The sequence below is a fragment of the Saccopteryx leptura genome, chromosome 4 (genome assembly GCF_036850995.1).
Source record: "Saccopteryx leptura isolate mSacLep1 chromosome 4, mSacLep1_pri_phased_curated, whole genome shotgun sequence".
Classification (NCBI taxonomy): domain Eukaryota; kingdom Metazoa; phylum Chordata; class Mammalia; order Chiroptera; family Emballonuridae; genus Saccopteryx; species Saccopteryx leptura.
The window spans coordinates 213,430,423-213,457,951 of NC_089506.1; the positions used below are offsets into that span (position 1 = coordinate 213,430,423).

The following is a 27,529-nucleotide window of genomic DNA, read 5'->3' on the forward strand; positions in this document are numbered from 1 at the left end:
ATTTATTTGGGGGCTCTCTAGTCTATTCTATTCATCTGTATATATCTGTTTTCATGCCAGTACCATACTGTTTTGATTATTGTAGCTTTGTAGTATAGTTTGGTATCAGGGCCTGTGATACCTTTCACTTTGTTTTTCATCCCAAGATTTCTTTGGCTATTCTGGGTCTTTTGTAGTTCCATGTAAATTATATTTTATTTATTTACTTTTAAAAGATTTTATTTAATGATTTTTAGAAAGAAGAGAGAGAGAGAGAGAGAGGGAGGGAGGGAGAGAGAAAGGCAGGGGAGGTAAGCAGGAAGCAACTCGTAGTTGCTTCTCACACATTCCTTAACCAGGCAAACCTGGGGTTTCAAATTGACAACCTCAGCATTCCAGGTTGACACTTTATCCACTGAACCACTACAGGTCTGTCTCCACATAAATTTTAGAATTAGTTGTTCTGTCTGACTTGTGGTGGTCTGACCCCTCTCTAAAATTAATAAATATAATCTTTTAAAACATATTTTAAAAAATGATTTCCAGTTGATACTGAAAATCATGTTGTTTAAAAAAAAAAAAAAAAAAAAAGAGAGAGAGAGCCTGACCAGGTGGTGGCACAGTGGGTAGAGCATCGGACTGGGATGCCGAGGACCCAGGTTCGAGACCCCGAGGTCGCTAGCTTGAGTGCGAGCTCATCTGGTTTGAAAAAAAAAAAAAAAAGCTCACCAGCCTGACCAGGCGGTGGCGCAGTGGAAAGAGCGTTGGACTGGGATGCAGAGGACCCAGGTTTGAGACCCCGAGGTCGCCAGCTTGAGCGCGGGCTCATCTGGTTTGAGCAAAAGCCCACCAGCTTGGACCCAAGGTCGCTGGCTCCAACAAGGGGCTACTCGGTCTGCTGAAGGCCTGCGGTCAAGGCACATATGAGAAAGCAATCAATGAACAACTAAGGTGTTGCAATGTGCAATGAAAAACTAATGATTGATGCTTCTCATCTCTCTCCATTCCTGTCTGTCTGTCCCTATCTATCCCTCTCTCTGACTCTCTCTCTGTCTCTGTTAAAAAAAAAAAGAAAGAAATTAGTTGTTCTAATTCTAAGAATGCCATTGGTATTTTAATAGGGATTGCATTGAATCTATATCATCTGTATATTGCTATAGGTCATGGGTCCGGGAATCTATGGCTCACGAGCCAGATGTGGCTCTTTTGATGATTGCATCTGGCTTGCAGACAAATCTTTTTTTTTTTTTTTTTTTTTTTTTACAGAGACAGAGTCAGAGAGAGGGATAGATAGGGACAGACATACAGGAATGGAGAGATGAGAAGCATCAATCATTAGTTTTTTGTTGTGACACCTTAGTTGTTCATTGATTACTTTCTCATATGTGCCTTGACCGTGGGCCTTCAGCAGACCTAGTAACCCCTTGCTCGAGCCAGCGACCTTGGGTCCAAGCTGGTAAGCTTTTTACTCAAGCCAGATGAGCCCGCGCTCAAGCTGGCGACCTCAGGGTCTCGAACCTGGGCCCTTTACATCCCAGTCCGACACTCTATCCACTGCGCCACCGCCTGGTCAGGCGACAAATCTTTAATAAAAAATAATAACGTTAAAAATATAAAACATTAAAAAAATATATGATATATAAAACATTCTCATGTATTACAATCCATTCATTTCCTACCGCTCATGTTCATGGTTGCGGGTGGCTGGAGCCAATCACAGCTGTCCTCCGGGACAACACCAAATTTTTATTGGATAATGCGTAAGGTACACGGGTCGTTGTATGGCTCTCACAGAATTACATTTTAAAATATGTGGTGTTTATGGCTCTCTCAGCCAAAAAGATTCCCGACCTCTGCTATAGGTAGTAAGAACAGTTTAACAATATTAATCCTTCCAATTCATGAGCAAGGTATATCCTTCCATTTATTTGTATCTTCTTCAATGTCTTAATACTTTTCAGAGTAAAGGTCTTTCACCTCCTTGCTTAAATTTATTCCTAGGTATTTTATACTTTTTTTTTTAATTTATTCATTTTTAGAGAGGAGAGAGAGAGGTAGAGAGAAGGGGGGAGGAGCTGGAAGCATCAACTCCCATATGTGCCTTGACCAGGCAAGCCCAGGGTTTCGAACCGGTGACTTCGGCATTTCCAGGTCGATGCTTTATCCACTGCGCCACCACAGGTCAGGCGGTATTTTATACTTTTTAATGCAGTTGTGAATGATTGTTTTTTTTTCTGATTATTGGTGTATAGAAATGCAACAGATTTCTATATAATGATTCTGTATGTTACAGCTTTACTGAATTTACTTTTTCTAATAGTTTGGTGTTTTTTTGTGTGTGAAGTCTTTAGGGTTTTCTATATATCATATTATGTTATCTACAAATAATGAGACTTTTTCTTCTTCCTTTTCATTTTGGATGCCTTTTATTTTTTTTTTCTTATCTGATTGCTTGTGGCTATGACTTCCAATACTATGTTAATAGAACTGGTGGCCTGACCTGTGGTGGCGCAGTGGATAAAATCTCAACCTGGAATGCTGAGCTTGTCAGTTTGAAACCCTGGGCTTGCCAGGTAAAGGCACATATGAGAAGCAACTACTACAAGTTGATGCTTCCTGCTCCTCCTCCCACCTTTCTCTCTCTCTCTATCCTCTCTCTAAATTCAATAAATAAAATCTTTTAAAAAATAGAAGTGGTGGCCCTGGCCAGTTGGCTCAGTGGTAGAGCGTTGGCCTGGCGTGCAGAGGTCCCGGGTTCGATTCCTGGCCAGGGCACACAGGAGAAGCGCCCATCTGCTTCTCCACCCCTCCCCCTCTCCTTCCTCTTTGTCTCTCTCTTCCCCTCCCGCAGCGAGGCTCCATTGGAGCAAAGATGGCCCATGCACTGGGGATGGCTCCTTGGCCTCTACCCCAGGCGCTAGAGTGGCTCTGGTCGCGGCAGAGCGATGCCCTGGAGGGGCAGAGCATCGCCCCCTGGTGGGCAGAGCGTTGCCCCTGGTGGGCGTGCCGGGTGGATCCCGGTCGGGCGCATGTGGGAGTCTGTCTGACTGTCTCTCCCTGTTTCCAGCTTCGGAAAAATACAAAAAAAAAAAAAAAAAAAAAAAAAGAAGTGGTTTTGTTTTGTTCCTCATTTTACAGGAAGAGCTTTCAGTTTTTCACCATTGAGTATATTAGCTGTGGGTTTATCATATATAGACTTTATTATGTTGACATATGTTTCTTCTTTATCCACTTTGTTGAATTTTTATCACATAGATGTGTTTAATTTTGTCAAATTGTGGTTTTATTTTATTTTATTTATTTTTTACAGAGACAGAGAGAGAGTCAGAGGGATAGACAGGGACAGACAGGAATGGAGAGATGAGAAACATCAATCATTAGTTTTTGTTGTGCATTGAGACACCTTAGTTGTTCATTGATTGCTTTCTCATATGTGCCTTGACCATGGGCCTTCAGCAGACTGAGTGACCCCTTGCTTGAGCCAGCGACCTTGGGTCCACGCTGGTGAACTTTTTGCTCAAACCAGATGAGCCTGCACTCAAGCTGGCGACCTTGGGGTCTCGAACCTGGGTCCTTGGCATCCCAGTCCGACGCTCTATCCACTGCGGCACCGCCTGGTCAGGCTCAAATCGGTTTGTTTTTTAAGAGACAGACACAGAGAGAGAGACAGATAGGGACAGACAGGCAGGAAGGGAGAGAGAGATGAGAAGCATCAATTCTTTGTTGCAGCACATTAGTTGTTCACTGATTGCTTTCTCATATGTGCCTTGACTCAAGGGCTATAGCAGAGCAAGTGACCTTGGGCTTCAAGCCAGCGACCTTTGGGCTCAAGCTAGCAACCATAGGGTCACATCTATGATCCCATGCTCAAGCCAGTGACCCCGCGCTCAAGCCGGATGAGCCGCACTCAAGGGGCAACCTTGGGCTTCAAACCTAGGTCCTCTGTGTCCCAGTCCAACGCTCTATCCACTGCGCCACTGCCTGGTCAGGCTACTTTATTCCTTTTTATCACAAAAATAATTTTCCATTATGTAGATAGATCACATTTTGTTTATTCATTCATTACTTGATGGGCTCTTGAGTTGTTTCTACTTTTCTGGCTATTTTGAATGATGCTGCTCCGAAAATTTCCATACAAATATCTTCTTGAGTACATGTCTTCATTTCTCTGTATACCTAGGAGTGGAATTGCTGGGTCACATGGTAACTTTGTTTCACTTTTTTTTTTTTTTTTTTGTATTTTTCCGAAGCTGGAAAGGGGGAGAGACAGTCAGACAGACTGCCGCATGCGCCGGACCGGGATCCACCCGGCACGCCCACCACGGGCGGGCGACGCTCTGCCGCGACCAGAGCCACTCTAGCGCCTGGGGCAGAGGCCAAGGAGCCATCCCCAGCGCCCGGGCCATTCCTGCTCCAATGGAGCCCCGGCTGCGGGAGGGGAAGAGAGAGACAGAGAGGAAGGGGGGGTGGTGGAGAAGCAAATGGGCGCTTCTCCTGTGTGCCCTGGCCGGGAATCGAACCCGGGTCCCCTGCACACCAGGCCGACGCTCCACCGCTGAGCCAACCAGCCAGGACCACTTTGTTTCACTTTTTGAGGAACCACCAAACTGTGCTGAGCATTTTATCTATATTATGCATCAGATCTTCAGAATGGCTCTGCCAAAGAGAAACGACTCCCATTTTAGAGACAAGAATACTGAGGCTCAGAGATGTCGAGTCATGTGTGTAAGGGCATACAGCTGGAACACAACAGAACCCATCCTGCCAGGCTCAGCTCTCCCCTGGTCTCGCCCCTTCGGGCTGAGGTGGCTACTCTCCAGTCAGCCCCCATGTCTCTTATGTCCTCCTCGTCTTCCTCTGGAAGTACAAGAGCTCTGCTACTATTCCAGGGAAGCTCCCCCAGGTTCAGAGGCCGCTCTGGGAGTGGCAGGTGCATATGCAGACTCCAGAGGCTGAAAGAGGAAGAGTCCTGTGAATCCTAGCACCTGAAGGATGTCCGGAGCAAACTGCAAGGGAACCCGAGAGCGGGAGAGGGGTGGGGCTTAGGGAAGGTTGGAAGACTTGGCCAGGCGCCTGTGGGGTTCCACCTTGGGCCAGAGGATCAGACCCTGAGCTTTTGCTTTTTCTGTGGGGGCTCTGGGTGGAGAGTGGCAGCTGCTATGCCCTGTGCCTGGTGGTAAATGACACGCCAGGCCATTCTTCCTGCCCAGCACGCGCAGCTTCAGCATCTCTGCTGGGCAGGAAGGGGGACAGGACACATCGATGTAGGTCCCCTCTTCTGTACCAAGCACCAGCTGAGCTATTTACAGAGGTGGCATCTAAGAGAATGATAGAAACCATGGCAGCCAACATATGCTGCATGCTCCCAGCAGCCCATGGGGAAGGTACATTCATCATTCCCATTTAACATTAAAAAGATTTTTTTGATTGATTTTAGAGAGAGAGGAAGAGAGGGAGAAAGAAACATCTGTGTGTTTCTGTATGTGCCCTGACCAGATCGCACTGGCAACCTCTGCGCATTGGGCCAGGGCCCCATTTTATACATAAGAAGCAGGGCACCAGGGCTCTAGGGGGTGGAGAGGAGCACCAAGGAGCAGCTGAGCAGGCGCACAGCTGGTCGGCAGGAGCAGGAGCAGGGGCTGGGCCTGCTGGTGAAGGCTGCTGTGCAGCTGGGAAGGGGGCCAGCCCAGGCTGCAGTGAAGTGGCCGCCAGCACTACTCAGGGCCGAGCCTCAGCAATTCTGCTGGCTCAGCAGCCCCGCCTCCCAGGGATGGGATCGGGAGGCCCGACTTCCTGGAGGGTTGCCCAAGTGCAACACCTCTGCATCCTAATCCCTTTGCTGGATCACCTGGCATGCCCTGTGGCCCCCATCCCCAGGCTTTCATCTGTTTTCATTTAGACCCTCCCATCAATGCTAGGCTACAGACAGAGCTGCTGGCCCATTTTACAGATGAGGCACGTAAGTATCAGCAGGTTGCTGGGTCCAAGGTTGCTGGGTTGGCCAGCAGCAGATCTAGGCCTTCTTGATCCTTCCCTAGGTTGTTAGTCTCACCGTGCAGGGTGAATCTAGGAAAATTTAAACAGCTTTCTTTCCAGGTTTGTCCTCGTGAGGGTGGACCACATAGCACAGTGCGCATCCCTAGGTGTGAGGAGTGACTAAGGGGTATACATGGAGCTAGAACTGGGCAAAGAACAGAAGTACAGCTGCAGGCAGGGGCCAGTTCATTACCCAGAGAGATCCAAGAATTCTAAATTGGAACTTGGCCTTTCAGGTCATGATGAAGGTATATTTGTCAAGATAGGATGATAGGACATATTTTATTTAACAGGTTAGCATGACTTATAACATTTAGGTAGTTAGACATTCAGTGTGTGGGCCTCTGTTTGTACTCTGACCCCTGCAAATGTTAGGCTTAGGCCAGAGTGGTTTACCTTAGCCAGCCAAAACATAGAAATAATGGAAAAAATGATTGCTATGTTTTTATATTTTGTAGTGTTTCCTGTGTGTCACCCTGCTAGGGTCTGCAGATACAAAGGTAAATAAAATAGAGTCGCTTCTTGGATAGCCCAGGTAGGGAGACCCAAGAATGTCACAATATTCACAGCAGCCATTTGTTGAGAACTGACTCAGTACTACTGTAAAATGCTTTATTGATTGTATCACAATGTATCTGCAAATAACCTAAGGGGAATATTATTCTTTCCACATTTTAGGGAGGGGAAACTAAGTCTCAGAAAAACAGTGACCAGAAAAATAAATGCAGTAAGAGGCAGAGCTGGGACAAGCGCAGAGACTAATGCGGGTTCTCAGCAAAGGCTCATGATCCCAGGACTCTGGGATCGCGGCTGAGTTGCTTGGCTTCTTTGAGCTTCAGTTTCTTCATCTGTAAAATGGGCACCTTAAGTCCAAGCTCATCTATTAAGTGACTAACACAATACCTGACCCAGCAGGTGCCCAAGAAATTAGTCACCATAAAGGATGCGGGAAAGGACCCTTGCATTTAGGGGCCTCTCTAGCCCCTACCAGGCTTACTCCCTAAATTTCATGGGAGACCCTATGGGGGACAGGGTGGAGATAATCAAGTGCTGAGATAAGGGGGTCCTACTGCCTGCTGCTTTCCCTCCCCTAACCCCTGGTCACCTTCCTTCTGGAGGTGCTTGATGGTCTATCTGGGCTGTAAGAAGAGGCATCAGGCCACCATATGTGTGGACTCACCTAACAGCCTTGCCCCATTGGGGTGATGAACTTCTCCGCCCTGCAAATGGGGAAGCTGCCTGAGCCAGGAGGCAGACCCCCAGACTCCTGTCTCTGGAATGCTGCAGCCATTACACAGTGAGGGCCTGAGGCCCAGGGCATCAGAAGGGTGACCTATGTGTGTGTTTGGGGCATGTGGGTGTGCCAGTGTGAAGCAAGGCTGCCCTGTCTGGGGGTTGCCAGAGTCTGTGGCTGAAAGATAGAGGGTAAGCCGGTTTTGGTGGGGGCTCAGATGGGTGCTGGGCAGGCCTGTGACCCCACTGGTGCTGAGGATGAGGGGATTGAGGACCCCTTGGTAATGGGTGGGGGGGGGCTGCATTCCATTTGGGGGTGCTGCACTGGGGTTGGTGTTCAGACTGAGCATGGAAGGTTGTTTCCCTGTGTCGTTTGTAGAGAAAGCCAGAGGATTCAGGGGAAGAAGGTGGGGGGGGGGGGGAAGGGCGGTGCGGGTTCCCTGACACTGAATTCATTATTGGGAGATTCCTCTTTACAATCCCTCACACCTCCCACGGGAACCACGGCCAGAAATGTCTGACAGCCTCTGGCGCACCGGCTCCCATGCCACCGCTGGTGCCCAGGTCTCTCCGTGCCCGAGTCCCCACCCGCCCACTGCCGCCGGGTTACTCCCCCCGCCTTGGGTCCCGCACTCTATGGGAGCCTCTCTCAGGCTCAGCCTCGCAGTGCCGCCGTCGTGTCGGGGCTTAGGGTCCATCCTCCCGGGGCTGCTGTCCCCAGTCCCAGGCGCTTTGGGGGCGGCGGAGTGTCCGCAAAGGCCCGGCCTGACCCCCGCGGCCCGCACGTGGGGAGGGGGTGTCTCGGGAGGACGCGGCCTGATGTAGGGGCGGAGCCAAGGAGCCGGGCGCGCGGCCGGCGCGGGCGGACGGAGGTCAGCGGCCACAGGAGGGGGACCCAGGCGTCCCGGAGGCGGTGCCAGGTGCCGCGCCCCCGCCTCGCGCTAGCCGCGGGCCCCCGCCCCCGGGCCACCCCCCGCCCGTGACGCGCTCCCCGCCCCATCCGCGCCGGGAGCCCCAGCCCGAGCCGGAGGACGGCGAGGGGTGCGGGTGGCGGAAAAGGCAGCGAGGGAGGGAGGAGGATGCGGCCGGCGCCGCGGGGCAGCCGCCGCCGCCGCCGCCTCTGAGCCGCGCCGAGCGCACGGAGCGCAGCCGCGTCGCTGCGGCCCCGGCCGCGCCATGGGGAAGGAGCAGGAGCTGGTGCAGGCGGTGAAGGCGGAGGACGTGGGGACCGCGCAGAGGCTGCTGCAGAGGCCGCGGCCGGGAAAAGCCAGTAAGTGCAGGGGGCGCGGGGTGGGGGGCAGGGGGCGGCAGGAGCCGCGGTGCTCTCGGGGGCCACCTCCAGCGCCGAGCCCCTGACCCCTCCCGGCGCAGGGCGGGGAGGGGGATGCTGTCGGTCCCCCGGGGCGGGGCGGGGCCCGGCCAGCAGCGCCCTGAACCTCGGTCCTCACTCGCGCCCCCAGCACTGAAGGAGGAGCGGCACCGAACGCTGGGCCGTCATCCGAGCCCCCCAGCGGGAGTGGCGGCACCCACTCCCTGATCGCAGGCGTTCGCATCCCTCCCTCCCTGCCACGGCCCTCCTCCCTCCCGGGCTGCGGGCTGACAGCTGGAGGTCTCTGCTGGGCCTTTAAAGGGCAAGGCGGATACCCTCCCCTTGGAGAGAGGGAGGGGCCCTTGCGGTGAGGGGCATCCCGGGGGCTGAGAGTCCCTGTCAGACCCCCTCCCTGCCCCACGTTTAATAACACGCTTTTCAGGGAAGGGGGGGCAGGACCATGCTGGGGGTGTGGCTGCCCAGGCATGGCTGGCTGAGGGCCATTTACTGATAGGGGAGCAGAGGCCCAAGGTCGCCCTGCCCAGGCCAGGCTGATCTCCAAGCAGATGCAGACCCTGCAACAGATCTTGGTCCTTCTTAGCTTTCCTTCTGGGAAAGGGGGCTGTGGGAGAGGGAGGGGTCTCCCACTGGCCATCCTGAGCTTGTGTTGTGGGGGCCCCAGAGAAGGGTTGGGAGCTTGGAGCCCTGATCTCAGAACTCATCACAGCTCAACCGGAGCCTCCCCTGGGGCTGCTGGAGATGGATGGATGGGTGTGTGGACCAGCCACATGTGCGGCTGTGCACGTATGGCTGTTAGTGTGTCAGGGCACCTGTAGGGGTGCGGGCAGGGCTGTACAAGATGGCACATGGTATCTGGGCACCCCACTCCCTACACTATCCCCAGGGACTGTATGAAGCCAGGGAGCTCCCCCCTTTCTGTCCTGGAAGGATGCTGAGAACTGAGACTGTCTCCGGGAAGGTGGGAGGTATGTCCTTGAGCCACAGAGGGACCCCCTCTGCTGCATTGCCTGCTTGCCAGCTCCTGTCTGCTCTGTGCAGTTAGAGAGCCACACATCTGGGCCTTGCAGGCACACATACACTGCCTGGCCTTGCCTTCCACACTCAAGTTTCCAGGGCTCGGAAATGGAGGGATTGCAGGCAGAGGCAGCCTCAGCTAAACCTTGAAAACAGGTGGAGGGATTGAGAAGTAGCAGGCAAGGTCAAGGCTTCCACCTAGTGGTGGTGCCACCTTGGACACAAACAACTCCAGCTCCCCAGGCCTCAGTCTCCTTATCTGTACGATGGGCGTATTTGTGGTCTCTGCCTCCTAGCACTATTGTAAGAACAGTGAGAGCCCACATGAAGCACAGGCTCTTCCTAAGTGCTCTGTAAGTACTAACTAGGACCATTTTCTCAGCTCAGAACGGGCAGGGCAGGGAAGTAGAGGCATCTGATTTGGGGTTTCCTCCTCCCTTCCACTCTGGCCCCCTGGGGAAGATGTGGGGACTTTTACCTTTACCTGAGTCTCACCTGGATCTCTACATACACCCCTACATGGACTGGTCTCTGGGCTCTGACTCACAGGGGCGGACTTGATAAATCAGACAGAGAAATCCCTCCATGAATTAGCTCAGTTGTCATGGCAACACTGGCCTGCTTTAGAGTAAGATGTATTTTGATTCAGCAAAGTACAGCTGGAGTTTGGGCCATGGGGTGGGGGGCACCCAGTGGTGCTCCCTAGGGCTCCCTAGACTCCAGAGGTATTACCATATCCTTTTCCCCATCATCTACCTCTGGCCGGCACCTTCCTTGGGCCCCAGCTCCCCAGTGTGGCCCGAGGGTCTGTCAATGCCCCATCCCACCTTGAAGGGAGCATCCCATTACACACACAGGCACTAGCACCCTTAGCAGTTGTTCTTGAGGGGAAGAAGTTAAAATGCTGGGTGGGGCTGGCCTTCTGCTGGGGGTGGGACCCTGCCCTTCCTTCTGGCCCAACCTCCCCTTTCTGAATTCCCTGAAAACTACAGACCAGTGCTCCCATACTCACTCACCTCGACCCACTAACGGTTCCCCTCCGGCATCCGGCTCAGAGCTCCCTGCCTGGGAGGAACTGGGAAGAGACTGCACTGGCCCTGCTTCCCTGGAGGAGCTGGGAGGGTGCCTTACCCCCCCCCCCCAAAGGCCATAGGGTTAGCCACTCTGAGATAGGACCAGAGAAGACCAGGACCACATCCTTGTGGGGGAGGAAGTAGCTCTGTGGTTGGAGAAGCATCTGAGCAAAAGCGGGGAGAGAAGCCGTGAGAATAGGGTGGGAGAGGGGCTGAGGCTTCTGCAACCCGGAGTTTGGAGCTGAACTCAAAGGTAGAGATGGTCCCAGAAGAGCAGTTAGAGGAATGGGGTGACCAGAGATGGGAGAAGCCAAGTCCTGGGGTGGGCTGGGGGGTGAGACTTATGCGCTATTACTAATGTGCAATCCACAGGACTTGGTGCCCTTGTGGAAAGGGAAAGAGGGCTCCTAAGAACTTCAGCTTGATCCCCTCTTGTCCCCGTCTCCTCCGCCTACCCGGGCCCCTCTAACCATGCTCTGCTCCAGGTTCATTCAGAGCACCTACCTCTGCCTGGTTCAGCTTCCCTAGTCCCATGCAGGGTTCATTTCTGGGGCCCTCCTCAGTGCCCAGTGTCTCCCACAGGAATTGAGGGAGCGCTCTAAAACCTCAAGCTGCCTTCCATTCAATTCCAGCTGTTTTCTTTGAGGAGACCACTGGCAGGGAGAGGGGAGAGATGACCTTAGGGTGATACCCCTTCTCAGGTGAGGAGTGGTCCCTTTTGGCATGGGGACTCCTCCTTCACTGGTGTCTGAGTCACTTTCTGGGCTTAGACCTCCAGCTCCTCTAAAATTTCAGTGGGTAGGCCCTGGCCGGTTGGCTCAGTGGTAGAGCGTCGGCCTGGCGTGCGGGGGACTCGGGTTCGATTCCCAGCCAGGGCACACAGGAGAAGTGCCCATTTGCTTCTCCACCCCCCCTTCCTCTCTGTCTCTCTCTTCCCCTCCCGCAGCCAAGGCTCCATTGGAGCAAAGATGGCCCGGGCGCTGGGGATGGCTCCTTGGCCTCTGTCCCAGGTGCTGGAGTGGCTCTGGTCGGCAGAGCCATGCCCCAGAGGGGCAGAGCATCGCACCCTGGTGGGCAGAGCTTGGCCCCTGGTGGGCGTGCCGGGTGGATCCTGGTCGGGTGCATGCGGGAGTCTGTCTGACTGTCTCTCCCCGTTTCCAGCTTCAGAAAAATACAAAAAAAAAAAAAAAATTTCAGTGGGTATGACCAGGTGAGCATGTGGGCCTGGCTATAGTTCCACTTGGAGCACCTGGCTCAGAGCTACCTGGGAGGTGTCAGCTGTGGAAGGGCGGAGAGGGGCCTGGGCTGAGAAGTCTTGTGGGAGAAGCTAAGAACTGGCTACTAAGAACTGGAACTAAGGAAAGTGGGGGACAGCAAACATTAGAATTTCGCAGAGTGTTGTATGTGGGAGGTGTTGGAGAATATCCTGAGTGTGGCTCTGGACAGGGTGGGGGCTGCTACAATACAGCCATGTCTCAATTTCTTCAACCTAATAAGGGACTGTGGCAGGCCTGACTGCATAATTCACAGGGCCCAGTGCAACATGAAAATAGGGTGCCTCGTCCCAAAATTAAGAGTTTAAGATGGTAATAAAATAAACTGGCCCTGGTCGGCTGGCTCAGTGGTATAGTGTCAGCCCAGAGTGTGGATGTCCTGGGTTCGATTCCCAGCCAGGGCACACAGGAGAAGCGCCAATCGGCTTCTCCACCCTTTCCCCTCTCCTTTCTCTCTATTTCTCTCTTCCCCTCCGGGAGCCAAAGCTCCATTGGAGCAAAGTTGCCCCGGGTGCTGAGGACAGCTCCATGGCCTCTGCCTCAGGCACTAGAATGGCTCCAGTTGCAACAGAGCAATGACCCAGATGGGCAGAATATCACTCCCTAGTGTGTATGCCAGGTGGATCCTGGTCCTTGCGGGAGTCTGTCTCTCTGCCTCCCTGATTCTCACTTCAGAAGAATACAATGTGGCCCGACTTGTGGTGGCGCAGTAGATAAAGCATCGACCTGGAACACTGACGTTGCCGGTTCGAAACCCTGCACTTGTCTGGTCAAGACACATATGGGAGTTGATGGTTCCTGCTCCTCCCCCCTTTCTCTCTCTCTCTCTCTCTCTCTCTCTCTCCTCTCTCTCTCTCTCACTCTCTCCTCTCTAAAGTGAATAAATAAAAAAAATTAAAAATAAAAAAGAATACTATATATATATTATTAATAAATCAAAAATTAAAAAAAATTAAGATGGTGACAGCAGATCATCCAACCAGATTGGGGTGGGAGGGTGTCTTCTCAGTGCCTGCACAGGTCACATGCCTGAAATTGTCCCTGGCAGGTAGACAGAGTATGTAGGACTAGGGTATGACTCCACTCTCTAATTAACTGAGCATCTTGTATGTACCCAGTATTGTTTCAGCCACTAAGGATATAGCAGTAAGCAAAATAAATAAAAACCCTTGTTCTCTTGGAGCTAGCAGTTTAGTGATGGAGATGGACGATAAACAAGATCAATGGTAGTTGCCCTGGCTGGTGGCTCAGTGGATAGAGCGTTGGCCCAGTGTATGGATGTCCCAGGTTTGATTCCCAATTAGGGCACACAGAAGAAGCGACCATCTGCTTCTCCACCCCTCCCCGCTCCTATTTCTCTCTCTCTCTACCCCCCTCCCACAGCCATGGCTTGATTGGTTTGAGTGCATTGGCCCCAGGCACCGAGGATAGCTCTGTGGAGCCTTCGCCTCAGGCACTACTATCAATAGCTCCGTTGCGAGCATGGCCCCAGATGGACAGAGCATAGGCCTCAGATGGGGGTTGCCAGGTGGATCCTGGTTGGGGGGGCGCATGCAGGAGTCTGTCTATTTTCCTTCCTCTAACTTGAAAAAGAAGAAAAAGATCAATGGTGGTGATGGAGACTAAAGAGAAAAATACAACAGATATGGGTTGGGAGTGGGGTTACCATTCTAGATGGGGAGACCAGGGAAGCTTCATCAAACAGGTGACATTTGGATAAAGACCTAAAGGATGTGACTGGAGAAAGAAAAGACTGTATACGTTATGTAACATGGCGGCCAGTGTGTTGGAGCACCATCTTATGGCCGGAACAGGTGCTGAGGAAGTCAAAGGCCTCTTATCCTGCAGAGCCATTGTCCGGTGAGACAGGTGCTGTGGAGGGTCTCCCAGAGCAAAGGGGTCAGCTTTATGTTCTAACAGGGTCCCTCTGACCTCAGTTGGTCTGGAGGATAGACTGAAGGAGGCAAGGAGGAAGTGAGGACACGAGTGGGGAGGTGACGGCAGCGATCCTTCCAGAGATGCTGGCCTGGCGCAGGGGGGTGTCAGCGGTGATGGTGAGAAGCGGTAATACCCTCAGTATGGTTTGAGAGTATCTTGAAGATAGAGCCAGCAGGATTTACCAATGGAGGAGATTTAAAATAATCAAGAAGGGACACAGGGCTGACTTCAAGGTTTTGGCCTGGACCACTGAGGGAAGGGTAGCATCGCTACCAACCTACCAACGTAGATGGCTTTTAGCACCAGCCGTGTCCGAGCAGAGGGGGAGGGGCGGGGAGCGGCGAGGCCTCTCTTCCTGGAGCCTCTGCTCTGTGCAAGAGAAGCCCCCCATCACTGGAGGGTGTGGGTGGGGTTCCCACAGAGCTAATATTAGTCATCACCACTTACTGAGCCAACTCCTTGCTAGACCCTTCATGCTTTATGTCTGGAAATGTCCATAAGCCTGTGAGGCCAGCCCTGTTAATCCCCTTCTAGCTCAGGGCCACGGCCATACGGGTAGTGAGGGGCAGAGAAGGATTCAAATGCGAGCCTGTCTGACTCTGTGGGCTTTGTGGGCCGGTGGAGGTCCCACACTTTGCACTGAGCTGCCCTGCAACAGCCCCTCTGTGACTCGACTCCCTCGGCTTCTTGCCCTCGGATCCCCCTGCCCCCATCCCTGTCCTGGGCCTGGACAAAGGGGCTTCTGTCCTACCAGCCCCTCCCTCCCTCACAGAGCAACTGACCCACAAATGGGTTATGTAACCATGGCCTAGACAGGCAGGGGCTTGGCTTGAGTCTGGCTGGGCCCGAGCCCATGGGGAGAGTGTCCGTGAGCCCCCCTTCTCTGGAAGGCAGCTCCTGGGGGCCAGGACCTGGGAGGCCCCAGGAGGAGACCAGAGCCCTGAAGGGAGGGCCTGGGCCCTTGGGCTTTAGGCGGTTAAAACTGGGACCTGAGCGTGCCCCTTAGAAGAGGTGGCCATTCTCATGTGGTCACTCAGAAGCACTAGGCCAATCACCTGCCTCCCCTTCCTGCCTGCTAGGTGGGGCTCATCTCTACTGGCCAGGCCTGGGGCTGGGAGTGAGGAGAGGCTACATCCTGGAAATGCACTTTCCCTCAGAGATACCCTCATTTCTGGGTATCCCAGCCTTCCCAGACCACCCCCAGCCCATCTGGGTCCTTCTGAGAGACAGATTGGGCTGGCTCTCTCCCTCCTACTATCAGCAGCGGATGCATGTGCACATGTGTGTGCCTGTGTGGGTGTGCAACCCTGGCTCTGTCCCTAGGCAGGGACAGGCCTGGGGACCTTGGTCCTGTGAACCTCCCAGGGGCAGAGTGAGGTTCATCTTACTTTAGTAGGAAACCAAGATCCAAACGCTGGAGCTGACTGCAGGGAACAGAGTTGGATGAATGAATGAATGAATGAATGAATATTTCTAGGCTAAACACTTAGATAGCTGTAGTGTGGAGTCTGCCGGGGAGCCACTAGCACCCTCTGCTTGCTCTTAAGCTGCAGCAGGGGTCTAGGACCGAGGCAGGCCACAGGAGGGCCTGGACAGAGCTTCCCTCACTGTCTCCTTCCCACTCCCAGAGCTCCTGGGCTCCACCAAGAAGATCAATGTCAACTTTCAGGACCCGGATGGGTGAGTTCTCAGCCAGGGATATATCAGTCTGGGTGGGGGCCATGGGGATCCTGGGGAAGGCTGGGTGCCCGAGTCCTTGTTTGTCACCTGCCCCAGCTTCTCTGCCCTGCACCATGCGGCCCTGAATGGCAACACGGAATTGATCACCCTCCTGCTGGAAGCCCAGGCAGCTGTGGACATAAAGGACAACAAAGGCAAGGCTTGTTTGGGACCTTAGAGCCAGGGGCCGGGGTTGCGGTCAGGGGTCCCTTGAGGACTGGATGATCTCTCAATTGAGATCTCTGCCCAGGGTCTCAGGCAGGTCCTCCTGGGATCTGCATCCTAGAGGTCAGGGGTGGACTGGAGGTCAGAAGGCAGCTCCCAACAGCCCCTGCCTGGCCCCAGGCATGCGGCCACTGCACTACGCGGCCTGGCAGGGCCGGAAGGAGCCCATGAAGCTGGTGCTAAAGGCAGGCTCGGCGGTGAACGTGCCATCGGATGAGGGCCACATCCCCCTCCACCTAGCAGCCCAGCACGGTCACTATGATGTGGTGAGGACCACCTTCAGGGGATGCAGGGTGCCTGGGAGGCATGAGCCCAACGGACACCCTGGGGCTGACTGCCCTCTGCGGGTCCGCAGTCTGAGATGCTGCTGCAGCACCAGTCCAACCCGTGCATGGTGGACAACTCGGGGAAGACACCTCTGGACCTGGCCTGTGAGTTCGGCCGCGTCGGGGTAAGTCTCCCAGGAGCGGAGAGGCACTCCATCTGCCCTGTCTTCCTCTCCTGGGAATGGAGTCGGGGACAGACCTGCAACCCCCTGGCCCCTACTCTAATCTCTACCCTACTCTGACTCCTCTTTCAAGGTGGTCCAGCTGCTCCTCAGCAGCAACATGTGTGCAGCCTTGCTGGAGCCCCGGCCAGGGGACACCACTGACCCAAATGGCACCAGCCCCTTGCACCTGGCAGCCAAGAACGGTCACATCGATATTATCAGGTATGGTCATGTGGGGGTGGGATGGGGGTTTCCAGCTTGCGAGCTCTGCTCCTGGCTTAGTGATAAGATGGGAGCAGCCTGGGAGCCGTGGGCATGGGGTCAGGGCTCTGGATGCCAAGGACACCTGTGGATGCCCACATGAAGGATGTACTGGAGCAGGCTTGGCAGTGGGTATCCACATAGCCTGGACTCGGCTGCAGTCCTGATGGGTGACTTGTGGATACGCTTAACCTCTCTGAGCATCAGTGTCCCCATGGGCCTCAGAGCAGTGCCTGGTTGGGATGAGACGAGATAACTGCCATGAAGGGTTAGCACAGAGCAGGTACTGCCACAGTCGCTCAGTCACTGTTAGGTATCATGTTGTCCAGGGAGGCGGGTAGGGCTGGTTAATCCTTAGGCGCTTGGAAATCAGGGCTCAGCTTTGGGGTGCTAGGGGAGAGGGCTCTTGCTGTAAGGCACTGCCCGTTCCCCCTGCTTCCTGCCAGACTCCTCCTCCAAGCTGGCATTGACATAAACCGCCAGACCAAGTCCGGCACGGCCCTGCATGAGGCTGCACTCTGTGGGAAGACGGAAGTGGTTCGGCTGTTGCTGGAGGTGAGCTGGAGGCCCAGGGTGACTGGGTCCAGATTGGGGTAGGGGAATGGGAGGCTCTTGATAGACCTCACCCTCTGGCACATGCAGAATGGGATCAATGCCCATGTGCGGAACACATACAGCCAGACGGCCCTGGACATTGTGCACCAGTTCACCACGTCCCAGGCCAGCAAGGAGATCAAGCAGCTGCTGCGAGGTGGGCCCAGGTGGGGCAGGGGATCTGGAGCAGGGCCTGGGCCAGGCTGGTTCGAAGGACTGGGGAGTCTACCTCCTGTGTCCCCAGAGGCCTCGGCAGCTCTGCAGGTCCGGGCAACCCAAGATTATTGCAACAATTATGACCTGACCAGCCTCAACGTGAAAGCTGGGGATATCATCACAGTAAGGATGGCCTGGGGCTGCTAGAGCAGGGGTGGGTGGGCCCTGGGATGCTCACCCCACAACATTCTTCCCGCAGCAATTGGGCAGTCTGGGGGTCTGGGCAGGAGGCCCAGGCCACCCCCCTGCTTGACCCAGAAGTCTCCCTGAGTGTGCTCTCCCCACCTCATCGGTCCAGGTCCTTGAGCAGCATCCAGATGGCCGGTGGAAGGGCTGTATCCATGACAACCGGACAGGCAATGACCGGGTGGGCTACTTCCCATCCTCCCTGGGCGAGGTCATTGTCAAGCGAGCAGGCAAGTCCTGACCAGGTCTGGGCATGGGGGCCAGAAGGAAGTAAGTGCACATGTGTGTTGGATGGCAGGGCAAGGCCTGAGCTCTGGCCATTACTAGGTGTAGGGTCCAAAGTGGTGTCCAGAAAGTGTGTTCTGCTAGCTGTTTCATCAGTGTCCTCATGCTCATTCCTTCATTTATTCAATAGACATTGCATGTTGACCACCAGGAATATTATCATTACTTTTTTTAAGTGAGAGGAGGGGAGATAGACTCCCACGTGTGCCCTGACCAGGATCTACCTGGCAACCCCGTCTGGGGCTGATGCTCAAATCAACCAAGCTATCCTCAGCACCCGGGGCTGAGGCTCTAACCAATGGAGTCACTGGCTGCGAGAGGGGTAGAGAGAGAGAAGGGGGAGAGGGAGGAGGAGAGAAGCAGATGGTCACTTCTCATGTGTACCCTGACTGGGGATCAAACCCAAATGTCCCCATGACAGGCTGATACTTTATTCACTGAGCCAACCAGCCAGGGCCATAACTATTAGGAATAGATGGTGACTCTGATGAATATCATTCTGCTTTCAAGGAGCTTGCCCCCAGGGAGGGAGGGGAGCAGGGGACAGTGAAGTAAACATGGAAGAAAACATACCAATGACAGAGAATGTAAATGAAGACTTGCTTTAGATAGGGTGGTGAGAGAAGGCCCTGAGAAATGCGAGGGACTGGCTACAGGCTGAGCAATCCAGGTAGCAGGAATCACATGTGCAAAGGCACTGAGGCAGGAAAGAGCGTGATATGTATAAGGGTCCAAAGAAGGCCAGCCTGGCTGGTGCAGAGTGAAGGGGAGGGAGAGGGGTGCAGGACACGACCACAGGGCCATGTAGTAGTTTTGGGCAGGGGGCTAGTGTGATTGTAGAGATGGACAAGTGGGATGAAAGACTAGAGTGATCCAGTTAGGAAATGTAGCCAGCCCGCCCACAAGAATCTAGTTTGCTGGGGTGGGGAGCCTGGGCCCAGGCTCCAGGATGCCTCTTCCCTCCCCTGTTTCACTGGCAGGGGAGGTTGCAGCCTCTGGCAACCCGCATCCCCCTACATACACACAGGGCCACAGGGTCGCTGGCAGATAGCCTGGCTCGGGCCTCTCTCTGCCACATTCTCCTGTTCACAAATGTCTGGGGTAGAGGGCTCTTCTCAGGGCAGGAGGGGACTGTGGTGCTGTCCCCCCGAGGTGTGCACGTATTGGACCTCTACTGAGGCTCAGGGCTGGGCCAGGAGATGCCCTTCTCAGTGTCAGGCTTTCAGGCCTGTGCCGGTCCAGGACTTAGGGAGGCTGTGCCCGGCTCACAGGTTCCCGAGCCGGCACCGAACCAAGCCCGCCCCAGGGAGGCAGCTTGTCGGGACCGTCTGCACCCCCTGAAGAGATCTGGGTGCTAAGGAAGCCTTTTGCAGGTAGGTGGGGGTCCTCCAGAGGGCAAGGGAACAGCACTTTTGTAAGGCGGCCCCGAGGCTCTGCAGAGTCAGCACCGGCTGACGTTCCCTTACGCTGGCAGGCGGAGACCGCAGCGGCAGCTTGAGCGGTATGGCCGTCGGCCGGAGCAGTGGGGCCCACACCCTGCATGCAGGCTCCGAAGGGGTCAAGGTAAGTCGGGTGGCGGCAGGGCCGGGATGCCTGGGACCAGAGCAGCGCTGGCCAGCCAGTCTGCCTGGATTGCAGCTCCTGGCAACAGTGCTCTCCCAGAAGTCCATCTCCGAGTCCAGCTCCGGGGACAGCCCTGTCAAGCCTCTGGAGGGCTCTGCAGGTAAGAACAGAGATGCAGCGCTCTGCTCTGGTAGGGAGGCGGTCTCTGAGCAGCCCTGACCCCACTGTGCCCTCTTATACCAAGGTGCGGCCCGGCCCCAGCCTCCAGCGGCCCATGCTGGGCAGGTCTATGCGGAGCAGCCATCTAAGAAGCTGGAGCCAGCATCGGAGGGCAAGGTATATGCCTGGGCTGGCAGCAGGGAGGGGTGCCCAGGACGGCCTGCCTGGCCTGGCAGCAGTACAGCTGGGGGCTCTTGACAGGCTAGCCCCTCCTTCTGTCTGTCTCAGTCTGTATGTGTAGGTGTTGTCTATTGTGTGGGCTGTGCATGTGAGCTAATCGGTCTAAGAAGTGTGACATGAGTGTGAAGTGAATGAGGGTGTGCATGTGTGTGTCGTGTGACTGCGAGGCGGGCACGTGTGCGTGTGAAATAGCACGGGTGTGAGACCAGGTGTGCGTACGGGTAAGATGGGTCCTGTGTGCATGACCTGCGTGCTGGGGAAGCTGTGAGCTGCTGGCTGAGTCCTGCACACCTCTGGGCAAAGCTCACCTTCCAGGGAGTGCGGGGCAGGGCTGAGGCCCTGTGCCCAGAACTCCTCACATGGGGCCACACTGCAGGGTGTCCCTGGTGCAGGAATGGGGATTGGGGGTGGGCAGGGAGCAGCTGGACCCTCCTGGTGGAGATCATGGAACAAGTCTGCAGTGCTGCACGGTGCTCGAGACAGCAGCATCCAGGACCAGAGTGCGGAGGGAGCACTGGCCAGCCTGATGGGGCCTAGCGCACGTGGACCGCCGGACAGCAGATTGAGCTTACACAGAGGAGGCACCTGGTGGCTGGGGTGTGTGCCCGGTGGGTGGGCGGGTGGGCGGGCCTGCGACGGGTGCTTTATGTCTTCCAGAGTGCTGAGGCTGTTAATCAGTGGCTTGCCACATTCCAGCTGCAGCTGTATGCCCCCAACTTCCTCAGCGCTGGCTACGACCTGCCCACTATCAGCCGCATGACCCCTGAGGTGAGCTGTTCAAAGGCTGGCCATGGCTCAGAAATGGGCCCCCGGCTTCCAGCTAATGGCCTTCTCCTCTGCCTAGGACCTCACAGCCATTGGGGTCACCAAGCCAGGCCACAGGAAGAAAATCACGGCCGAGATCAGCAGCCTCAGCATTCCCGACTGGCTGCCTGAGCACAAACCTGTAAGGCTCCCTGCACCCTGGTGGCTGGGCCCAGGAGGGGCAGGCAGACACTGCCTTCCTGGCTACAGCTTGCACTTGCCCTCTGGGGCTCCAGGGAGAGACCAGAGGATGGCCCCCTAGCAGTGACCCAAAAGACGGCCTTTGTCCATCACAGGCAGTGGGGCCAGGCTTCCTGAGACGGAGCAGGGGTGACAACCTGTGAGGGTCGTCTGAGTGAGAGGAAAGTACCCCTCTCTACTACATGGTCCTGCAAAGACCCCTCCATACTCGGGCAGTCACACAGGGATACCTGGTACCCCTGCAGCGCTGCCCATTGCATATCCACCCAGACACCACGGAGGGGCCTGCGTTGATTGGATGTGCTTGTATACACCAAGGCATATACAGGGGCGATGTGTGTGAGTGTGCTTCATGTACACAGCACATGCATACTAAATATATTCAAGGTGCCTGTTGATGACTACACGTACACACGCACGCATTCAATTGCACGTGTTAGCTGTGCAGTTCACCCTGATCTCAGGCTGTGCTGTTACTAACAGGCACCCATTTGGTGGAATAGGTTCTGGGCCAGGAGAAGGTAGGCCCAGGGCCTATTGCATTGGAGATGTCTCTCTGGGCCTCACGCAGGGCTATGATTCCCCATCCATCAATAGGGAACATGCCATGACCACCAAAAGCCCCTGGGCTGTGTGTGGGCCATGGACAGGTAGGTTCACACTCATCCCCCTTGCCCACTCAGTCAGCGGCTCAGGGATCTTCCCAGTGAGCATGTCTGGGTCCCATGGGCCTCTTCTGCTCTGTGCGAGTATGCTGTGTGCTGGTGTGTGAGTGCCATCCTGCTGGGAATGGTGACAGGTGGATGCCATTCGAGAAGCCACTGGTTCTGGTTGGTACTGGTTGAAGACTCATAGCTCTTTGCACACATGTCTGATGTGGCCGTGTGACTGTGCCTGATGTGGGTGGGGAAATGGTGAGTGGGCGTGAGCATGATGTAAAGGGGTGTCAGTGCCCGTGTATGGCTGGGATACAGGGTGTGTGTTGTCATGTGTGTGGTTGGTGGTGCTGTGTGTCTGTGTCCATGATGTATGATGTGTGTCCACCCTGGTGCTATCCTCATGGTTGCCTGGGTAGGTGAGGAAGTGCATTCTTCCCCCAAACAGCGTCCTGAGGCTAGGGGTGCCCTGTGTGTTTGTGTTTGCGTGTGTTTGCATGTGCACGTGAGCTGGCCTTGGGCTCCTACTGAGGCTACGCTATGTCCAAAGCTGACACCTCTGTTCGTTTGTCCTCTGTCTATGCTGGGCTGGCCCGGTGCCCCTCCCCCAGCTGCTCTGAGTAGCTGGCAGGCTGTGGGTAGCCAGCTCGGGCTGCCCTGTGTCCCCTGCTCTATAGGCTAACCTGGCCGTGTGGCTGTCCATGATTGGCCTGGCCCAGTACTACAAGGTGCTAGTGGACAATGGTTATGAGAACATCGACTTTATCACCGACATCACCTGGGAGGACCTACAGGAGATTGGAATCACCAAGCTGGGTGAGGCCCCAGCCCCCATCACTTCCTGGTCCTTGCCACCCTTCCTGGCCTGACCTGCCCCCATGTCCCCCTACTCAGGGCACCAGAAGAAGTTGATGCTGGCAGTGAGGAAACTGGCAGAGCTGCAGAAAGCAGAGTATGCCAAGTATGAAGGGGGACCTCTACGCCAGAAGGCACCGCAGTCCCTTGAAGTGATGGCCATTGAGTCACTGCCCCCACCTGAGCCTGCACCAGCTGACTGCCAGTCTCCTAAGATGACCACCTTCCAGGACAGTGAACTCAGCGGTGAGCTGCAGGCTGCCATGACTGGCCCAGCGGAGGGCGCCACCACCCCTGCCACTGCTGAGAAGCCCTCCAACCACCTGCCGCCCACCCCAAGGGCCTCCATGCGTCAGGAGCCCAGCCTGGGTGGGCGGGCACGGCACATGAGCAGCTCTCAGGAGCTTCTGGGTGATGGGTTACCTGGGCCTGGCAGCCCTATGTCACGAAGCCAGGAGTACCTGTTAGATGAGGGACCAGCCCCTGGTACTCCACCCAAGGAGGCTCGGCCCAGCCGCCACAGCCACAGCATCAAGCGGGCCAGTGTGCCCCCAGTGCCTGGCAAGCCACGACAGGTCCTTCCACCAGGTGCCAGCCCCTTTACACCCCCCCAGACTCCCACTAAAGCCCAGCCAGGTTCCCCCCAGGCCCTGGGGGGGCCTCATGGTCCAGCCCCAGCCACAGCCAAGGTGAAGCCCACCCCACAGCTGCTGCCACCAATGGAGCGGCCCATGTCGCCCCGCTCACTGCCTCAGTCACCCACACACCGTGGCTTTGCCTATGTTCTGCCCCAGCCGGTGGAGAGCGAGGCAGGGCCAGCTGCTCCAGGGCCTGCATCTGCCCCTGCACCTGTGCCCGTGCTGTGTCTGCCCCCTGAGGCTGATGTGGAGCCAGGGCGGCCCAAGAAACGCGCCCACAGCCTGAATCGCTATGCAGCATCTGACAGTGAGCCAGAGCGGGACGAGCTGCTGGTGCCAGCTGCTGCGGGGCCCTATGCCACAGTCCAGCGGCGTGTAGGCCGCAGCCACTCGGTGCGGGCACCTGCTGGTGCTGACAAGAACGTCAACCGCAGCCAGTCTTTTGCTGTGCGGCCCCGAAAGAAGGGGCCTCCACCACCTCCACCCAAACGCTCTAGCTCAGCCATGGCCAGCGCAAACCTGGCTGATGAGTCAGCACCAGATGCTGAAACTAAGGGGGCTGGGACGGAGGATGGCCTGCTGGGGGTTCGGGCACAGCGCCGACGGGCTAGTGACCTGGCTGGCAGCGTGGACACAGGCAGTGCCGGCAGTGTGAAGAGCATCGCAGCCATGCTTGAGCTGTCATCCATTGGGGGCGGAGGCCGGGCAACCCGTCGGCCCCCCGAGGGCCACCCCACGCCTCGCCCTGACAGCCCAGAGTCAGGCCGGGTGGCCACAGTGTTGGCCTCAGTGAAGCACAAGGAGGCCATTGGGCCCGATGGAGAGGTGGTGAACCGGCGCCGCACGCTCAGCGGGCCTGTCACAGGACTTCTGGCCACTGCCCGTCGGGGGCCTGGGGAATTGGTGGGGCCTGCAGATCACAGCCGCTTTGTGGAGGATGGCACTGCCCGGCAGCGGCCTCGAGGTGCAGCCAAAGGAGAGGCAAGTGGGGAGGGCTCTCCCTTGGCCCGGGTGGAGGCCAGTGCCACACTCAAGAGGCGTATCCGAGCCAAGCAGAGCCAGCAGGAGAACCTCAAGTTCATCCTGACTGAGTCTGACACTGTCAAGCGCCGGCCCAAGACCAAGGAGCGGGAGGCAGGTCTGGAGCCGCCCCCATCACTATCTGTGTACCAGAATGGCACGGGCACTGTGCGCCGCCGACTGGGCTCAGAGCAAGCTGGACCCCTGGAGCTGCCTCCGCCACCCCCACCAGCGGAGCCCCCGCCCTCTGACCTGATGCACTTGCCCCCGCTGCCCCCACCAGAAAGTGATGCCCGGAAGCCAGCCAAGCCACCTGTCTCTCCAAAGCCTGTCCTGGCTCAGCCTGTACCCAAGCTCCAGGGGTCGCCCACACCTGCCTCCAAGAAGGTGCCGCTGCCAGGTCCCAGCAGTCCAGGTAGGTGAGAGAGCCAGCAGGGGGAGGGCCTCCACCCCTCCCCACACTGTGGTCTGAGGGGTTTTCCTTTTCTTGGATTTGATGGCAGCCAGGTGGAGTAGGGTGTGGAAAGTGTTTCAGATGGTCTCATCCATCCACCTATAGGACGACTCTGTCAGCAGGGCTGGAAGTAGGGTGGCTGGTACTCAAGTTGCTCAGTGAAGGAGGCACAGAAATCCATTAATAGTAGCACCTGTGCAGAGAGCACCTGTGGCAATCAAGCAACCAAAGGGCCACACCTGTAGGGGGATAAAGTTGGGAGTGGACCTTGTGAGATTTGGAAGCAGTGATGCGATCAGGTTTGCATGGGGAAGCACGTCACCCTGGCAACTGCGGGAGGCTGATGTCGAAGGGACCGCGGAGGGCAGCGGCGCAAGTGCTGAGGGACTTATCTCCGCGCCCCGGTGCGAAGCAGGGTGCCGCGGTAGGGCTTGTGCCGGGATGGCCCGCGTGCACACAGCGCGACCTCCCGCAGCAGTGCAGGTCTCCTCCCCGCAGAGGTGAAGTGTGCTCATGGCACGCCGCCGCCGGTGTCTCCCAAGCCGCCGCCGCCGCCCACGGCGCCCAAGCCCGCCAAGGCCGCGGCAGGTCTGCAGTCAGGCAGCGCCAACCCGTCGCCCACGCCTTCGCCGGCGCGCCAGCCGCCCGTTGCCCTCGCCAAGCCAGCTAGCACGCCGCCCTCCTTGAGCACCAGCCCCGCCAAGCCCCCGTCTCCCGGCGCACCCGCGCTGCACGTGCCAGCCAAGCCGCCGCGCGCCGCTGCCGCCGCCGCCGCAGCCGCCACTGGGCCCCTCGCCGCGCCCGACGGCGCCTCGCCTGGGGACAGCGCCCGGCAGAAGCTAGAGGAGACGAGCGCGTGCCTGGCGGCGGCGCTGCAAGCAGTAGAGGAAAAGATCCGGCAGGAGGACGCACAAGGCCTGCGGTAGGTGCGGGGCGGGGTCCGGCCTAGGCGTGGAAAGAGTCCGTGTGCTGCCGGAGTCAGTGCAAACCTGAAGATGTAGTGTACGGGCTAGGGCTGAGTGTTCAGGGCGGGGCGTGGCCTCAGGCCGGCCCAAACCTTATGTAGTAGGGCGGGGCCCAGTGTGACCAGGGTTTTGCGGGCCTCCCCAAGTTGTTGACATTGTGGGTCTACGCTGCACCCACTAGAATCGAGGGCAGGACAGAGCAGAGACCTTGGGTCGAGGTCTGCAGTTTGCCACGCCCCACGCACTGCTGGATTAAACGGGGTGGGGTGGGGTGGGGTGGGCCTGTGTAGAGGAGGGGCGGGGCGTTATTCGCTGCCCTACCCTGCCCCACTCTACTCACGCTGCGCCCACTCCCAGCCCCTCGGCCACGGAGAAGAGCACGGGCAGCATCCTGGACGACATCGGGAGCATGTTTGATGACCTGGCGGACCAACTGGATGCCATGCTGGAGTGACGCGGCGCAAGTTGTGCTCGCCCATGCTGACTGGGCTCCAGCTGCATACTGACCTTTACCTCAGGATGGGCACCTCTGGGCGCGGTGCAAGTGGGCAGGACAGGGGGCCGAGATGGGTGGGGTGGAGGGGACAACCTGCCAGGACCACGAGGCGGAGGTAGGTCTTGCTGCCTAGTCCCTGCACAAGCACAACTCCTGCCCCCTGGGCCCAGGCAGGATGCCCAACTTGGAAGACTGCCTAGCCTAGGGACCCAAGGGCTCTGGACAGATGCTGCTGCCCTGTGGGTGCCCATCCCTGTCTGCTGCTCCCTGTGCAATAACTGCTGGGCCATCTGACCACCCACCACCAGGCTCTGCCTACTGTGTAGAGGGGCAACCCCTGGCTCCCTTGCCCTGAGCCCAGGCTGGGCCCTTCCTGGGAGATAGTGGGAGGGGGCAGCCACTGTAGCCCCCTCTCCAATTGGTGGCAGAGCACAGGCCTATGCCCAGCACAGAACTGCCCATTGGGGAACCTCTGCCAGCTGCTCTGGCACAGCACAAGGGGCTGGGGTCAGGACTCCTGCCCCACTGTACCCCACAGAATATAAGCTATTGAGAGTATTAATTTATTGGGAATGAGCTGAGGCAGATTTCCCCAGAGAAACAAAAAGAATTTAACTTTAACGAATATATATTTAAAGAAAAAAATATTATTGATTCTATAGAAAACCATTTACCAACTGCAAGGACACTGGAGTCTAGCTTGAGTCAAAAGCTGTTAGAGGTCCTGGCCACTCTGTCCTTCCTTTCCTCTATCCAGGAGTGGCCAGACCCCTGACCCAGTAGCACAAATAGGAGGCTGGGCTCTGGGGAAGGGCCCGTGCTCCACCAGGGCCTCCCTCTGCTCTGTCCCAACTTCTGCATCTGAAGAACTCAAAGGATGTGCCTTGCTGCTGGGCTGTGTCCTCCACACTGTGCTGCTATGAAGGTCCACCTGGGTCTCAGGAGAGCTGTGCGCACGACGTAAAGTGGCGGGTCAGCTGGATGACAGCAGTGGGTGGGAGGCGTGCATGCCAGGCTGCGTGTGGCACGTGTGAAGGTGTGCCTGATTCTCCCTCCCTAGGCCCTGAGCAGGCAGCCAGCCCACCCCCACCTGAATTCCCACGGATGCTTCCGCTCACGGTCCCAGGCTGTGCCATGTGGTTGTTCTCGCCCAATCTCATTCTCTCTTTTCCCCCCACCCCTCCAAAAAGTACTGACTGGCCTCTTCCATTGTGTTTGGTGTTCCACATACATTGGACACAACTTTGACATTTCTTTAAAAACAAAAATTTTAAAAATGCCAAAAACCAGCGATTGTGATACAGGTGGGTGGAGAGGGTCAGCCAAGGTAGCATCTGGGCACATAAGGCCCCTTCCAGTTGTCATGCTGTGACACTTCCCTTAGTTGGATGCACCTGACCATCCACTTGGCCTCTCCTTAGTGGGTGGTCCAGGCTGGGCTCAGCAAGTGGGGATGGGGAGGTTCTGGGCAGGGAGGTACTGTCAGCCCTCAATAAACAGCAGAAAATGGCCTGGCTCACTTTTTGGTGGTGTATGTTGGGAGAATGTGGGGGCTAGCCTTTTCCTGGCAGGGAGGGGAAATCATGGAGAGGGCTACATCCTGGGGTCAACAGACAGTAAGAACC

General features: G+C 56.3%; 1 protein-coding gene across 3 annotated transcripts; it reads left to right on the plus strand.

The window, feature by feature from the left end:
* Nucleotides 1–8,190: 8,190 nt before the first annotated feature.
* On the plus strand, nt 8,191–27,413 carry CASKIN1 (CASK interacting protein 1). Of its 3 annotated transcripts, none has more exons than XM_066382865.1 (20): nt 8,191–8,518; nt 15,506–15,557; nt 15,654–15,751; nt 15,942–16,087; nt 16,177–16,272; nt 16,403–16,533; nt 17,019–17,127; nt 17,215–17,323; nt 17,411–17,505; nt 17,681–17,798; nt 19,125–19,226; nt 19,328–19,416; nt 19,492–19,576; nt 19,661–19,752; nt 20,473–20,583; nt 20,660–20,761; nt 22,154–22,292; nt 22,371–24,404; nt 24,942–25,365; nt 25,766–27,413. In XM_066382865.1, the coding sequence occupies exons 1-20, from the start codon at nt 8,425–8,427 to the stop codon at nt 25,860–25,862; spliced, it is 4,323 nt and encodes a 1,440-aa protein (XP_066238962.1). In that variant the 5' UTR covers nt 8,191–8,424; the 3' UTR covers nt 25,863–27,413. The 3 variants fall into 3 exon arrangements, with proteins under 3 accessions (XP_066238962.1, XP_066238963.1, XP_066238964.1); XM_066382867.1 differs by lacking the exon at nt 8,191–8,518 and adding an exon at nt 14,897–14,956; XM_066382866.1 differs by lacking the exons at nt 20,473–20,583; nt 20,660–20,761.
* Nucleotides 27,414–27,529: the final 116 nt, after the last annotated feature.